The following is a 16,519-nucleotide window of genomic DNA, read 5'->3' as shown; positions in this document are numbered from 1 at the left end:
TTTCCAGTTTTTGGTGGTTAATTGCAAATAAGAGTTTCACAAACTTTCCTGCCCAGTCTGGCTTTGAACCATGATCCTCAGATCTCAGACTCTTGAGCAGCTAGGATTACAGGCATCAGCCACCAGTGCCCAGGTAGGATTTTATACTGTGACATATGCACAGGTGAAACACCATGGTAAAGTCACTTGAAAAATCAACGTGCACTTTTCAAAATGCATATGAGAGAGTGAGATATTTCCTTTCTATGATATAAGTAGGAGCGGAAGGTAGAAGAATGAGCAGAGAGGGTAAAGGAGGTGAGTGTGGTAAAATACTTTATGTACATGTGTGAAAAGAAAGAACAACAAAGCTTGTTGAGATGGGTTTGTGATGGAGGATGAGGGAGAATAATGGAGACAGTGGCTCATCAAGATGTGCCCTATACATAGTGGACATGTTAAAGTGAAACCTCCTGTACAGCTAATTGAAACTAATAAAAAATAACTGTCACAAAAAGAGAAGGCATCTGAAGAAACCCTTTGATACTACGCCTATATGTTTTGATTGGCCTCTTTTGAAACACTTGTCACAAAAAGCAAACTCATAAGATAGAGAAGAATAGAGTCTAATAAAATAGAGCACAAAGCCAGGAGACAACGGCTCACAAATATAACCTTAGCTACTCAAGAGGTTTGAGGTCTGAGGATTGAGGTTTGAAGCCAGCCCACGCAGGAAAGTCCATGAGACTTGCATTTCCAATTAACCACCCAAAAGCTGGATGTGGAGCTGTGGCTCAAGTTGTAGAGACACTAGCCTTGAGCAGAAAAGCTCAATATCCAGGCCCTGAGTTCAAACTCCGGGACCAAAAAAAAAAAAAAAATTTAATGGTGGAGTTTCAATCTAGTTGAATTTTGCCTAGTGAAAAACATGTGAAAGCACAGATAATTAAATAAATCAACCAAGATGGTCAACCAATTAATATTACATGCCTAGGTTCTAACATTTGCATGTGTTATAATCATTTGGAGAGGCATCCATTCAGTAGTTATCTCATGCTAGAAAGTTTTCCTAAATTTGTATCAAATGGACCTTACATCACTGCAAGGCAAGTTCAATTTTTCCTCTTCATTTATAGCTAATTTTTGGTCTTGAAATATTTAGAGGGTCACAGGAGGACCCCTGAACCCTGAACTCATTTTCCCATCGTAGTTGCGTCTTAATCATATTTATGACATCAAAACCAGGATGCTGATATTGCTGCAGCTTGTGTGTGACAGACTGGCATTTTCTCACTTGTGAAAAGAATAATCAAGAAAGGATGGGGAAAGATGAAGAACAACGGAAGAGGTAATATGGATCCAGATCATTGTAGTCATAATCCAACTTGTTGAATTGAAGTCCCTCTTTGCAACTACTTAAAGATAATATCAATGGTGGTGATAATAATAATAATACAAAATATGTAGAATATTCCATACAGATCTCAGATTCCACCCAGATTTCTCATACTACCCCTTACTACCTTGATCCACACATGGTTTATAATCTCTTGTGATTACTAATCTGTTCTCTCTATATAATATTGCCATTTTGATAGGTATACAACTGCAAGCACATCATAGGTGAGCCTTGAAAATTAGCTTTTTGGGATTCATTGAAGTTGTTACAATTATCAATCATTTGATCCCTTTTGTGTCTGGTACTATTCAACAATATAGGTGTACCACAATCTGCTTAATCAATACTCTATTACAGAATATTTAGTTGGTTACAGATGTGACTATTACAAGTAAAGTTGTTAGGAAAATTTGTGTACACATTTTTATTATGGGCATAAGTAGTATGCAAACACAATATTTAACTTTCTCTGATGTGGTTCTCCATACATATTGAGAGAGTATTTAAGATCACATTCAAATGGAGGACAAGCAGGAATGGAAAGGAAATTAAGGCATTAGATATAAGGCTCCTTCACAACCATCTTAGGAGACTACGCAGAGGCAGGCAGGCACGGGGGAAAGATTATTACAAGGTTTATGAGAGGGGTCATATCTCCTGGGAGAGGGAGCAAGTGGTGTCTGCCCCTAACCAGGTAGCTCTGGGGCTGGTGGCTGTGCAGGGAGGTCTGGGCAGAGAGAGGGAGAGGCCAGCTGTATTGCGGGAACTGTAGGACAGGGAGGAGCTGAGGTCTGGCTGGAGCTGAAGACCAGAGGTAGGGATAATGCTAACATTCAATGCTATCAGCAGGTGAAATGCAACAGTGACATACCTCTGATATAATGCCTACAGCTGACACTTAAAAAGTTAAGCTGTAAAAAGGTTTGCCCTGAACACACTACAGGAAAATCTAAATGGAATTCTGAAACATGTTCAAATCACCCACAGAAAATTCAAGCAAGAGAGACAGAGACAGAGACAGACAGACAGACAGACAGACAGACAGACAGACAGACAGACAGACAGACAGAGAGAGGACAGAAAAAAATAGGAGCATTATACCAGTTGTCTCTGATAGGAAAAAGAATTCAATCCCAAAGCCCAGATTAGGTGTAATCTGCTGTAATCTGAACTACTCAGATGTCTGAGCTTTGAGAATCACGGCTCAGAGTCAGTCTGGTCAGAAAAGCCTGTGAGACTCTCATCTCCAGGAAACCAGAAGCAGAGCTGTGGCTCAAATTAGAAGATTACTAGCCTTGAGCAAAAGAGCCCAGGGACAAGTTTGGGGGTTTGAATTTGTGTTTAGCCGAATAAACTTTGCTGTGCAACATTTAAAAAGAGAGAGAGAGAGCTCAGGGACAGCACCCAGACTCTGAGTTCAAGCCCCATGACCAACAAAAGAAAAATAAATAAATAAATGACTGAAGAATGAATGAGTGAATGAATTCAATCTCAGGGTTACCTGTCTTCATTTCTCATAACTGAATATAAACAAAGCTTCAGGAGTCCTGGTACTAAGAATAATAAGAATATTTAATATATTCTGTTAGTCGACTGTTTTCAAGCAGCACTCACTTCACTAGGAAATATTTCCATCACATGTGAAATAAAATCATTTGCATCAAGCCAGCTTCCTGAAGCATACAGATCCTGTCGCTGAGGTAGATGGAGCTAATCCTCAGCTGTTAGATGTTATATATCCATTTTATTTAACTGATAAGCCAAATGTCATTACCCTGTGAAGAAACTGTTTAAATAGAGCCCTCACCTGCTGCTGTTTCCTCGGCTTACAAGTGTTTTCTACTAGATGGAGAGTCCTGGAGAGCCCTCCAATGGTACCTATTTTCCTACAAATATACTTCAGGATAGAGCCTGTTAAGTCCTATGGCTTCTAGGCCTCAATAAAGATTGAATTTGAGACCATAGTGTGTTCATCCATCACAAGTTATTCCACGGTTTTTACTTCTTCAGCTATTTAAAAGAGCCAGAGAATCTGGTATCAATACTGGTGGAATTTGCTACACACAGCTGCACTGGTGTGGTGTCCTTCTAGGCCAGTGTCTTCTGTTATACAACATTTTCCCTAGATAAAAATGTATGAAATTATATGAAAAATAATTCAACCACATATTCTGTGCAGCTTAAGATTCAAGGTTTAAAAAAAATCATTGTAATCCTCATATACATTCTTCAGGAGGTACAGTCTCTTTGTCTTGCACAAAATCAATAATGTTATACAGACAAAAGCAACAAATAACTCGACAGTGATTATATCAACACAGAACAGACACATTATATGGTTTGATTTGTGCATTTCTGAGATTGTCCTTCTCTCCTTTTCCTTTCTTTTTCCTTCATGTGGCAGACTATGTGAAAGGGTTTCTGAGATGTTAGGTAAGCTATTGATCTATAATTATAACGGGTAGTTATGACATAATAATAATGGATATTTATAACCTATAAAGTGCTTCTTAGAAGATTCTCATTCTTTTAATGCACTGTCGCAGAGGATTTTTGACAAATTTTAACAAACTGTTAAAATCCTCTGTGAATTTCAACATTTGAACAACACTCTAGTAAAAATCCAATTAATTTTAAGCCTCCCCGTGACTGGCTTGGCTTTGTTGTATCTGAAAAATGAGCCACCATTCACCAATCCTCTAGGTTCTTACACCTTCCTTAATTTCTTTTAATTAAAAGGCTTATTGTTCTGTATGGCACCACTGTTAATTGATTCAAGTAAGACTTAACTGTTGTAAAGAAAAATATCCCTAAGTCTCAATAACATATCTACAAAATCAAGGGGAGAAACTTGCTGACAACAACTATGGATACACTGTGTCCCCAAATGATGTTTATAATAATAACTCATTATTAGGTCATGGGGTTCTGCTCTCCTGACTGGATGACTGTAATTATTGTGCAAGATGATTTGTCTTTTTTTTATTTGAGTACTCTATTTTGTCATACTGGCACTGAGGCTTAAATGTAGGGTCTCTCCCTTTGCTTAGCTATTTTTTTGCTCAAGTCTGATGCTCTAACACATGAGCCACATCTCCACTTCCGGTTTTTTGTTTGTTTGTTTTTGCTAGTTGATTGGAAAGAAGAGACTCTTGGATTTGTCTACCCCAGCTGAGTTTGAACCTCAGTGTGGGAGCTGGTGATTATCTCAAGAGGAGTAGAGGTGTCATGAAAGTAGATTCTACCATCTCTTCTCTTACATTCACCCTCTTTTTCCTATCTGCCATCTACCATGGATGAAGCAGGAAAAAACTTCCCTGTTGCAGACCCACAGAAAGAAAGAAAGCCTCCACATGGGCCTCCCATCTGACACAGTGACCATTGACCATGGAACCCTCTTTTACATATTCTTCCAGCCCCCATTCTAGTCATTCTCCCAGGAGAACTGGAAAGTCATTTCTATATTTTACAGCATTGTGATTCCCACATTGAACCCTCTAGTCTATGGCTTGAAAAGCAAAGAAGTAAAAGAAGCATTAAAATAAAGAAGAAAGTTCTTTTAGAGAGGATCCACGTTGTTATAATTTAGAATCCAGTATAGATGTTCTATATTAAATAAGAAATTATAATAAGATAATTATAAATAAATTATGATAACAATAGTCATAAATTGTAACAATGTATTGTAATAAGATGAATTAATACATGGTTAAATTAAATAATTATTTAAATCAAATTTAAATTTAAAATGATAGCTTCATTTTATAATAATTAAAGCAAGCTAGGCATTGGTGGTTCACACCTGTAATCCCAGCTACTCAGGAGGCTGAGATCTGCGGATCATGGTTTGAAGCCAGTCCAGGCAGAAAAGTTCCTGTGAGACTCTTATCTTCAATTAACCACTAAAAACTGCAAGTGAAGCTGTGGCTTAAAATGGTAGAGCACTAACCTTGAGCAAAATAACTCAGGGACAGCACCCAGACCCTGAGTTCAAGTCTCACAACCAATAATAATAATAATAATAATAATAATAATAATAATAATAATAATAATAGCATCCAATACAGATGTTCTCCACAATTTAAGCCTACTAAAATAAGGAATATGTTCACATCTTAAACTATTTCTTACTTCGCTCAATAGCTGAGTTCTTCAGTGCTGCTGTAAATGTGTTAGGAATACTTTCTGGAACTGAAAAAAGTGCTTCTCAGGAAAATATTGATGCTGAACTAAAGTCACTGACTTCACCATATCACAGATTGGAAGGAGATACTTTATATACCAGCAGATACATTTGTCCTCTGGATTTCTCCCTGCTAATGATAGTAAGTGAAAGTCAGATGCAGCCCTAAGACACACAGAACTCTTGGTTTGGGTATTTCTAGGGAAGTTGAGCAAATCTTCATGTGTGGAAACAATATATTTTCTCATTACTGAACTTAATTTTTTAAAATTTATTCCATTCCCTTCTGAGATGTTCATTTTTATTCAGTAGCACTAAGAAAATAAACCCTGTCCATTATGTTGTACTGACAGTAGCACATAAATTTTCCTGCTGCAATCCACCATGTGATTAGAATAAAATTAGTTTATCCATCTATGTGTATGAAAGCAACATAAGGCAATTGGTAGACTTCTTATGAGAGTGTAAATGAACAAGGGTCTCACCTGCTCACTTTGAAATCCCATTGTGGCAGCTTTTCCAAGGCCACAAATTTTCCACATATTTATGCATTTCAGATCCCGCTATAAGCCCCATTTGTGGAGGAGAAAAACTGAGTTCCTTGATTGAAACTTATCTGTACTCTACCACTACTTTCTCTGCAAAGATGACAAACTAGGCCCATATGGAAAATAACACAAGAAAAGGACAGTTCACTTGTGGCATTTTTTTTAAAAAATGATATTTGTTCTTAGGAAGATCAGCTCTTGTTCTAACCATGACATAGTAATGAACGTTGCATCTTTTGAGGTCATCTCAGACCCCAATATTTGAGATCCTCTCAAGAAAAACTACTCTCCAAGACCTTAAAAGTAAAATGTCCATGTAGAGCCATCAGAAGACATTACTTTAGGATGCAAACCAGCCTGTACCAGTTATAGAAAGGAAAATTTCCAAGATGAATCCAGTAAAAGCAAAGCAATTCTGTGTTCTCATATTAGTACTGCAAATCTCCTATGTCTGGAGATGGAGAAAGGATATAGAGCAGGTACTTCCTAAATCAAATACTATAAATAAATGCCAGCTACATCAGCAATATGTGATCACAGATTGATAATAGATAATACCCTGGCTCTGATGATCTCCATGGATGGCAGTTGCATGACTTTGACTATGCACTGATGTTGGAAGAGTAACCATCTTCCCCAGCCCTTTCTTTTATGATACTAGTGGTAAATCTGGGTGAGTTAGTGAACTGCTATGCACTCTTGAAAACTACAACTCTATCTCCCAGAGACTCTGGTAAGCTAATTGGACTATCCTTCAGAATTACTCCTCTAGAGGATAAGTGCTTAAAATATTTACTCAGCTCTCTTCGCCTATTTGTTAAGATGTCAGTAAAAGGCTGCTGGAGGAATTGGGGTTTTCCTGAGTAAGATGTGTATGTGTGTGTATAAGGGAGCAGGGGCGGTGGGGGGGGGGGTGCCACTCTGACCTTCTTGTCATTTCTTTCTCCCTCATCCCTTACCTTGAGAGGTGCTGTGGTGTTTGGAGCTATAGTCAACACATTGGACTATGAGGTAAACAGCATATGAAGAAAACAAATGAATTTATACACGTGTTAGTCCCAACTGCCAAGCCATTTATATGAGGGAAAAGAAAACCCATGTTTTTGGGTCAAAGTTTCTTCTTATCCTTTACTAGGAGTTAGATGCATTCCTGAGACATTGGTCATGAACTATGTAATATTGAAGGAGGCCTGCTCCCCAGCCTTTAATAGTAATCCTTGATACGTTTGCTACTTAATCAAAACAGCTACAAGCCAGGTAACAGTAGCTCACACCTGTAATCCCAGCTACTCAGGAGACCGAGGTCTGAGGATCATGGTTCAAAGCCAGCCCAGAAAGGAAAGGCCATGAGACTCTTACCTCTAATTAATCAACTGGTGCTGTGGCTCAAGTGGTAGAGTGCTAGCCTTGAGCAAAAGGGAAATCAGGGACAGTACCCAGGCTGGCCAGACTGGCAAAGAAGAAAGCAAGAAAGAAGGAAAGAAAGAGAGAAGGGGGAAGGGAGGAGGGAGGAAGGGAGAAAGCAAGGAGGGAGGGAGGGAAAGAGAGAGAAGGAAGGAAGGAAGGAAAAAAGAAAGGAAGGAAGAAAAGAAAGAAAGAAAGAAAGAAAGAAAGAAAGAAAGAAAGAAAGAAAGAAAGAAAGAGAGAGAGAGAGAAAGAGAGAAAGAGAAAGAAAGAAAGAAAAGAGGGAGGGAGGGAGGGAAAAGGAGGGAGAGAGGAAGGGAGGGAAAGAGAGAGAGAAAGAAGGGAGGGAAAGAAAGAAAGGAAGGAAGGAAAAAAGAAAGGAAGAAAGAAGGAAGAAAGAAAGAAAGAAAGAAAGAAAGAAAGAAAGAAAGAAAGAAAGAAAGAGAGAAAAGAAAGAAAGGAAAAGAGAGAAAAGAGAAAAAAGAAAAGAAAGAATGCTACAAATTCATGGAAGCAAGCTTTCTCCTTTCAGATAAATCAGAGATTTATCTCCAATAGCTTTCTAGCAGAAAATGATTCAAAGCCTCTAAATCTTCAGATTTTTTATCTGTAGAGAAATTCTGATATTATAAAGTGAAAAAAGGAATCATAGTTGTCTTTGTGGCAGACTGATTTTAAATATACACATATATATGCATATATATATATATATATATACATAAGTTTTCAGGGGGAAAAAGTGAAAATTTTGTCTTTAAATAATTAGAGGATCGTCAACATGTCACACTGGAGATCACATGCCCTTACATTTAGGTCAAAACTGGGATTTCTTTAGAAGTTATGTTTATTGATTATTTCAGTGAGAAGAATAACTAACTAGATATAAACACAGACTTTTAGTCATGAAAACATACCCAACCTCATTCATAACAAGAGAAAAAAAACAGTTCTTTGCTAATGAGACAACCTTCGGGGGGAGGCGGGGGGGGGGGGGGGGGGGGGGGGGGGGTTGGACCAAGTTGTCTCTAATGATAGAAACATGAAAAAGAGTCCCCTTCTAGAAAGCTGAAAATTGTCACTATGAAATCACAGGGGAACAGTTAGCTTTCTCTACTCTACCCCAGCTCCCAGAACCTCAGATCACAAGGGAGTGCATTCTGGTCTCACGTGGCCTACCTATAAGCTTTGTGACTGGAAAAAAACAAGCAGAGAGCTCCATGGTGCACATACAGCCTGCACCAGCTGCCAAAAGCGAATCCGGAGGCCACTTCCTTGTAAAACAAAGTAAAACGACTTTTCTCACATCAGCCCTTAAGCAGTTGTACAGAGGAATTGCCATTCAAACAAGCAGTTTACACACACAGTGCGTCTTGATCAGCCATTTTATCACCGCCACTTCCGCAGGTAATTTAGCTGAGGCCAACAGTCACAGCAAAGTTGCAGCCTGTGTCAAGGAAGACCAAGAACTTCCTCTCTGGTGCAGTGGAATGAGAAAGTGCCACCCAGGAAAGCATTGTGAAGGAACAAATGATTGGATGAATGGCCAACACATGAACATACCATGGTCTTCGTGCATTCGGTACTGCTCTGATTTCTAAGTGTAAGTGCTCTTTCAATTCTGGAAGTTTGTCATGATCCTACCAGAATCCTGCTTTAAACAGAGCCTGACCTATTTATAGATTATTGGCAGTTACTTAAGTAAGTTACTTAATTAATCCAGTTTTCCCCTAGGTATCTTACAGGTGATGTCATGATCTCCATTTACACTTTTATTTCTCAATTGGTGAAAAACCTGGGGAAAAGAAAACAAAACAAAACTGAGGAGACTGGTAGTTTGCTAAAGCCTCCTTTGTCCTCAGCCAGAAGGGTTTGGTGAGTGAATGTGTATTTTTCAAAATGTTTGTCTCTACATTCACAAATGAAAGTTGTTCTAATTTTGTTTTCTTACTTTGCTTATTTTGTTGCCAAAATTGTTTAAGCACATAAGATGAGCTGGGGAATGTTCTCTTTGGAGAGTTTCGGGGAAATATTATATATATTCAAATTGGTTATTCTATAAATTTTCATTATTTCTTATTAAAACATGGCTATTTTGGCCTTTTTTAGTTGTAAAATATGCAGTCTAATGATTTAAAGAACTTGAGTATTTTATAAATGCACACTGACATACACTGACTATTAACTATTTCTAATTTTCTAGCATTCATTAAAAATGAAAACGTAAAGAGGAAGGGTTGATCAATTCAGTCATAATATTCAGTGTACATATGTGAAAACAGGACCAGATTATGAGAAGGATGTGTGAGACTAAAGAGATGGAGCAGCACACTGGAAAGGTGTCACTGATCAAGATGCATCACATACTCACAAACTGACAGGTTGAGTTGAAACCCCTTTGTACCACTGCTCAAAGGTAATTTTTTAAGCTAAGCATTAAAAATACATTATTAATGCATTAAATGTTTCACTAAATGCAGTGAGTAAAGCACCCAAAACAATCATGTTCACTTAGGTTATTTATCTAATTCAAATATTTTGGGCTAAGGGAAAAGATCAAACTAAATATTCTGAAGCTCCTAAAACCAACATCCATAATGGTTGTTATTGATCTATGCTGAAAATACCATGCCATTACGTTTGTGTGCTTTCACTATCTTGAGCTAGCTAATATCCGCAGTTTATCTCAATTTCTCTTTTAAAATCTGAACAGCCATTGAATTTGTTTTAAGAAGGGAGATAATGAAGGTGAGTAGTAGAGAGGTGACTTTGATCAGGGTAAATCATATGAATATATGGAAATACCAGCATGAAACCTCTCCACCTAACTAATGTACACATTTTATAATAAACTAAAAGAAAAAGAAAATTTTCCATTCAATCCTTCCAAGAAGAAAAGAAATATTGAGAAACTATAAAAAATTATCAAATTATATGTGATACAATGTTTACCATATACTCAATAAGCATAATATCACAGCCATCCACTATAAGAAAGAAAATAAGTTTTATTGCATATGTTTACTGGGGAAAGAAATGATAAAAGAAAAGGAGCATCCCTCATTTTTACTTCAATAGACAAACTTTAGGAACATAAATTTTAAAAATCAACTCTTATTTTAATTCTGGTGTGTAAAAGATACCATAAAGTTGAAGGGTGACAGAATGTTTGAAAGATCTTTATCAAATGAATAACTAAAATCTGAAATTGAAGACTATTTATCAATTAATAGAAACACTTGTAAAAAACTACATGGACAAGTGATTTGCAGAAGAGTAAAATAACATTTCTAAGAATACTAGAAAATGATCAAATGAATCTGTAGTAAGAGAAAAAAATTTAAAATATAAAATAAGATATTACTTTGTACCCCAAAAAGCAGTACTCATATGAGTGTGAGGTCATGAGAATACAAAACAGAGTAGCACTGGACACAGAAAATGCTCTGGAAGTACTTGGCCAATTTAAATATGGGTGCCATGTCTTCAAATTCTACAAGTTTGTCTCTAGAAATGTCTCCCAGAGAAATGCCATGCTGAGCTATGTGCATTGGTGACAAGGTATAAGCACCTTGCCCTCTACCACTGTGATAACACATAGATGAATTATGAAGGCTAAACACTGCATGGCAGATCTAGCTATCTGTACTACAGGGACAACAAAAAGACTTCAGCCTCTACATGCCCAATCCATGACAGTGTGACTACAGGAACTGAAATGGGCCTTAAAAACCATGACAGGTAGAAGTGGCGCTGTAGCTCAAGTGGTAGAGCGCTCGCCTTGAGCTGAAGAGCTGAGGGACAGCGCCCAGGCCCAGAGTTCAAGCCCCACGACCGACAAAAAAAAAAAAAAAAAAAAAGTAAAAAACCATGACAGGTTTTGAAAATCCTGAAATGTTTTGGTTGCACTTTGTAAATGCATTGAGCCCCAACAGATTCCAAATTTTTACAAGAATGTGAACAGTCAACAGAGGTGGCTCAGAGCCAGGATAGACATGGAGGGGTTTGTAAAGTGGAAAAAAAGGGTAAACTGAGGTCATTTGAAGCAAGAGGGTATAGAATACCAAAGAGAAGTCAAGTTTTCAGAAAGTTACTATTTTAATAAAATGGGGAATTTTAATCAGAAGATAAAGACCACAAAAAGAAGAAGAAGAAATTGAAGTATAACTTTTTATCACTACATGACGTATCAATCAGTTTGTTCCCTGGGAATACAGGTTCTACTCTGTGTCAACTTTAAGAAACTATAGCTAAAAATTACCTACAAAGGAGGAGGCTACAATACTTGATAAGAAATGTACTCATTATCTTGCCCATGTCATTGTAACCCCTCTGTACAGTATTTTCACAATAAAAAAATATCTACATTGAGTATCAAGTTTCAGCCTCTAAAATCAACCTTCAATATGTCACAGGAGCATTCTCTGTTTTATTAGGACACCAAATGTTTATACCATTTCCAATTCTGGTCTATGTTAAAGGATCATAATGAAGTTAGCTTTCCTCAGCTCTTCTGTCTTTGCAATTCCTCAGCTGATGTTTACTTAATCCATGGAGCAAACTAATGGCACCAAAGTGACTGAATTCATTCTTCTGGGATTTGCCACTCAGCACAAGTTTTGGCACATCTTCTTTATAGTATTTTTATTGATCTATGTAATCACCTTAGTAGGTAATATTGGCATGATCCTACTCATCAAGATAAACTCTTCCCTTCACACTCCCATGTACTTTTTCCTCCAACACTTGGCATTTGTGGATCTCTGCTATGCCTCTGCAATCACCCCCAAGATGTTGGGAAATTTCATGGGCACAAAACCATCTATCTCCTTTGCAGGATGTGTGGTGCAACTACTAGTCTATGGTAGCTTTGCAACCAGTGACTGCTTCATCCTGGCTGCCATGGCTGTGGACCGTTACGTGGCCATCTGCAACCCACTGCGCTATCCGGTCCTCATGTCCCGGAGACTCTGCGTTCACCTGCTGGTTGGCTCATACGCCCTGGGCTTCCTGAATGGTTCTGTAAACACCAGTTTTACGTTTTCCTTGAAATTTTGCAAATCCAATGCGATTAATCACTTCTTCTGTGATGCACCTCCAATTCTTGCTCTCTCATGTTCCAGGATTGATTTTAACGTCATGCTCCTGACACTGTTTGTCGGGTTCAACTTGATGAGCACTGTATTGGTCGTCATCTTCTCCTATGCATACATCCTGGCTGCCATCCTGAGGATAGCTTCTGCCTCGGGAAGGAAGAAGGCCTTCTCCACCTGTGCCTCCCACCTGGTGGCAGTCACCATTTTCTATGGGACTCTCGCTTACATGTACCTCCACCATCGCACTCATGAGTCTCAAGAGCAGGAAAAGGTGACCTCTGTGTTTTATGGCATAATTATCCCCATGTTAAACCCTTTGATCTACAGCCTGAGAAACCAAGATGTGATCAGTGCCCTAAAAAAGATTGGAAAGAAGTGCATGTAATTTAACCCTCTATTTCTGATGCATTGTTCTTTCCCAAACAAAACAACTCTCCTCTCTTATTTCATGGTGTCAGAAGATGTGTCAACTGTTGGTGCAGCACAAAAGCATTATGTGAGTAGATGAATAGCATTCAGAAGTATCGAGACGCATCTCCAAATTTGAATTTGCATCCAATTCATGTGTTTCTTAAAGAAAAAGTCTCTGAAAGGAAATCTACAATACTGCTGTTGTAAATTTATACGAGCTGTTTCTGAAGTACCTGCCATCAAAAAAAAAAAGATAAAAGTAAATTTAAGCAAAGTGCATAATCAGTGTTGCCTTCTTACCCTCATTAAATAGAGCATGAAGACTTATTAGAGAAAAAGATGTTTCTTCTCTTGAAATGTATTATATTCCTTCACATTTCCCTGTGGTTAATCTATTCTCTATTGTAAAGTAAAATTTGAAAGATCATTTCTTTGAGTAATAGGTACAGAATAGATGGAAACAAAAGGCAATAGAATAAATCCTCATAGGTACTGGGACATTTGAGACCAATAGCTCTCTTCCCAACAGTTTCACGAAGGAAATAAGGAAACTGACATAAAAGTAAAGAGGGTGTGGGACATATTGACTTCATTATTGGTAAATATAACTTGAGATCCTTGCTGAACCACCAAGATGTATACATCTTAGGAAGACCAAATCCAAGGCAGAGTTCAGTGCTGCAAACGTACCCCAAATTAGTACTTTCTATCCTTTACCCTTCAAAACTGAGGAGAGCTAAAAAGGCTCCAAGGTTTCATCTAGAAGTGCAATTATAGATTCAGACCCTGGGGTTATAAACATTTGCAAAAATAAATAAATAAATAAATAAAAGAAATTTAAGAATAGGTATCAAATATATGCTCATTCACCGATATCAAAAACATCACACAAAAAAAAGCTGAGGTTAATTGTTTCAGTTCTAACCTACAAAGTCAGTCTAGCCATGAGGAAAGGTGTGTGGGAAGATTGAGTTCGACACTATTCCCAATGTTCACAGGAGGTCCGGAACTTGGACGGAGGCAGGAAGGAGGGGACCCTCAATCGATCATAATACAGTCAGACCCAAGACACCCAGACAGAACCCATTCATGCAACAGATGGCACTGCAAGAGAAAAAAGCCCAAGTTTAGAAAAGTCTGATCCTATATAGCTTTGCTGATGACCTTCACTCTCTCAAGAGAAATATTTTTCCTACTTGGAAACATAAGCAAATCCCTTATTATTGAGAAAAAGTGTTTACTTACCACTCAGAATCATCTGCTGGAGGAAGATATTCCTAAATTTTATTATTCTGATGCCTATATTAATATAAACATTCCTAAATGCACATATGTCTGTAAATGTCTTTACTCTGAGAAACTGACTCTGTGGAAATTGGAAATATTCATAGATAAATTGTGCACCAACTAAAATATTTCTTCAATAATCCCCAAGTGCAAAAACAGAAAATAAAATGAACAAATGTAACACAGTATTCGGTGTTCATTCACCTCTTCCAGTTCATGAAAAAGCAATTTAATTAAAAGAAGCACTATTTCACATTACAAGATGAATCAAATTTATATAACTCATCAAACTCCACTGACCAAACATAGCTGAAGTCAAAAATGGAGGTTTATTTTGCCTCTAGAGCACAGTTTCTACAGAAGATGTATCTCAGCTCAAACAGTGGGGAACGATTCTTTTTGTTATGATACTGAGGGCTGAACCCTTGTTAGGGAAATGCTCTACACTTGAGTCATGTCCTGGTTCTCTTGCTTTTTAGGTTTCTTTCAGATAGGATCTCACATTGTCTTAGCCCAGGCTGGCTTCACACTATAATCTTCCTACTTCTGCTTTCTAAGTATCTGGAATTACATGTGTACCTAACCATACGCAAAGGGACTTTTTATAATTAACCCCCAAGTATGAGTTTCTTTTTTTAAAAAAAAGAAGAGATTCTTTCTAGATTTGAGTAGAGACTAGAAGCAGGGATGGATGATATTTTAGTATGCAAGAAGAACAAAATTAGAATGGTTATGCAAGTTGCCAATGGCTTACATGTAATCTTAGCTATTCGGGAAGCTGAGCTCTGAGGATTGTGGTTCAAAGCCAGCCTGGGCAGGAAAAATCTGTGAGACTTTTATCTCCAATTAACCATCAGAAAACCACAGGTGGTGCTGTGGCTCAAAATGGTAGAGCACTAGCCTTGAGCAAAAGAACTCAGGGACAGTGCCCAGACTCTGAGTTCAAGACCCACAACTGACAAAAAAAAAAAAAGAATGATTATGATTTTGGCAAGAAAGCAGTAGTCACGCAGAAGTGTGATGTCAATAATATGAAATGTAGAGACAGAAAAGAAATAAACACATAGTGTTTTCGTATATAATTGGACTTAAGTCATTATTGGTTTAAACCAAAATATTTTAACTATAGGACATGGCATGATGTCTCATGTAATCTTAGCTGCCTGGGAGGCTGAGATAGTAGGATCATGATTCAAGGAAAGTCTGGTCAAAAGAAAGTTAGGAAGACTATCTCCCAAGAAAAAGAGAAGGGTATGAGTGTTAATGCCTATAATCCCAAAGTCCCTTCCCCATCTAAGACTGACAAGGGATCCTTACTGAATATATGATTTACCATGACTTCCCCCATTCAGTAGGTTCTGGTTTCACTTTATGAAGAGTATCCACAGCACAAAGATATATGCTTCTTACAATGAGATGTACAAGTCGTTATGTGGAAAAAGAACTTTACAACTTTGGTGGGGGGGGGGGATTGGGTGGAGGACAGGGAGAGGATGGGAAGGAATGGGAAGGGGAAACAAAGGAGGAGGCTACAATGCTTGATAAGAAAAGTACTCATTATCGTGCCCATGTAATTGTAACCCCTCTGTACAGTATTTTCACAGTAAGAAAAAAAAAGATATCTGCTTCTTGTTCAAATCCAATTTATGCTTTTCTTACTTATGAATTCATTCTTCCTAAATAAAATTATAAATAAATAAAATAAAATTATCCTTGGTTAAATTTTCCAAAACATGAATTTTTAAAATACATATTCCTTGAGGAATGACTAAATCTAGCTAATTAGCACATGCATTGCTTCACAAAGTTCTAATTGTGTGGTGAAAAAAGTCAAACCTTTCTACTCTACATACTGCATCCATACCCATAATCAAAGATCTTAGTGTAAAATCCAAACCTTTGAAATTACTACAAGAAAAAATGAGGAACCCATTGAAACATACTGACATAGGCAGGAACTTTCTGTATAGAACTACAGCAGCTCCACAAAGAAGAACAAGGATTGACAAATAGGATTCCATCAAACTAAAAAATTTCACAGCAAATTGTTCTCTGAACTGAAGTGATGGCCCATGGAATAGTAGAAAAATCTCTGCCAGCTATATACTTGTCAAGGGTTTAATAAACAGAATGCCCAGGGAGCACAAAAACTAAACCTTCAAAGAATCAACAATCCAGTTAATAAATGGACAAATGAACCAAACAGACAATCTTT

At 37.6% G+C, this 16,519-nt stretch overlaps 1 protein-coding gene across 1 annotated transcript; it reads left to right on the top strand.

Moving 5' to 3' along the window:
• The first annotated feature begins 12,061 nt into the window (after nucleotides 1-12,061).
• LOC138833566 (putative olfactory receptor 5AK3) lies at nucleotides 12,062-12,991 on the top strand. Its single transcript, XM_070031846.1, has one exon. It carries the CDS (start codon nucleotides 12,062-12,064, stop codon nucleotides 12,989-12,991), a length of 930 nt encoding a protein of 309 aa, XP_069887947.1.
• The last annotated feature ends 3,528 nt before the right edge of the window (nucleotides 12,992-16,519 follow it).

Source organism: Dipodomys merriami, unplaced genomic scaffold (assembly GCF_024711535.1).
Source record: "Dipodomys merriami isolate MVZ:Mamm:240054 unplaced genomic scaffold, mDipMer1.0.p SCAF_21, whole genome shotgun sequence".
Classification (NCBI taxonomy): Eukaryota; Metazoa; Chordata; class Mammalia; order Rodentia; family Heteromyidae; genus Dipodomys; species Dipodomys merriami.
The sequence above is the reverse complement of the archived record's forward strand: the minus strand, read 5'-3'. Positions and strand labels throughout refer to the sequence as shown.

Excerpts from the sequence above, each read along its gene's own strand:
- LOC138833566 (XM_070031846.1), top strand. The coding sequence starts at position 12,062 with ATGGAGCAAACTAATGGCACCAAAGTGACTGAATTCATTCTTCTGGGA.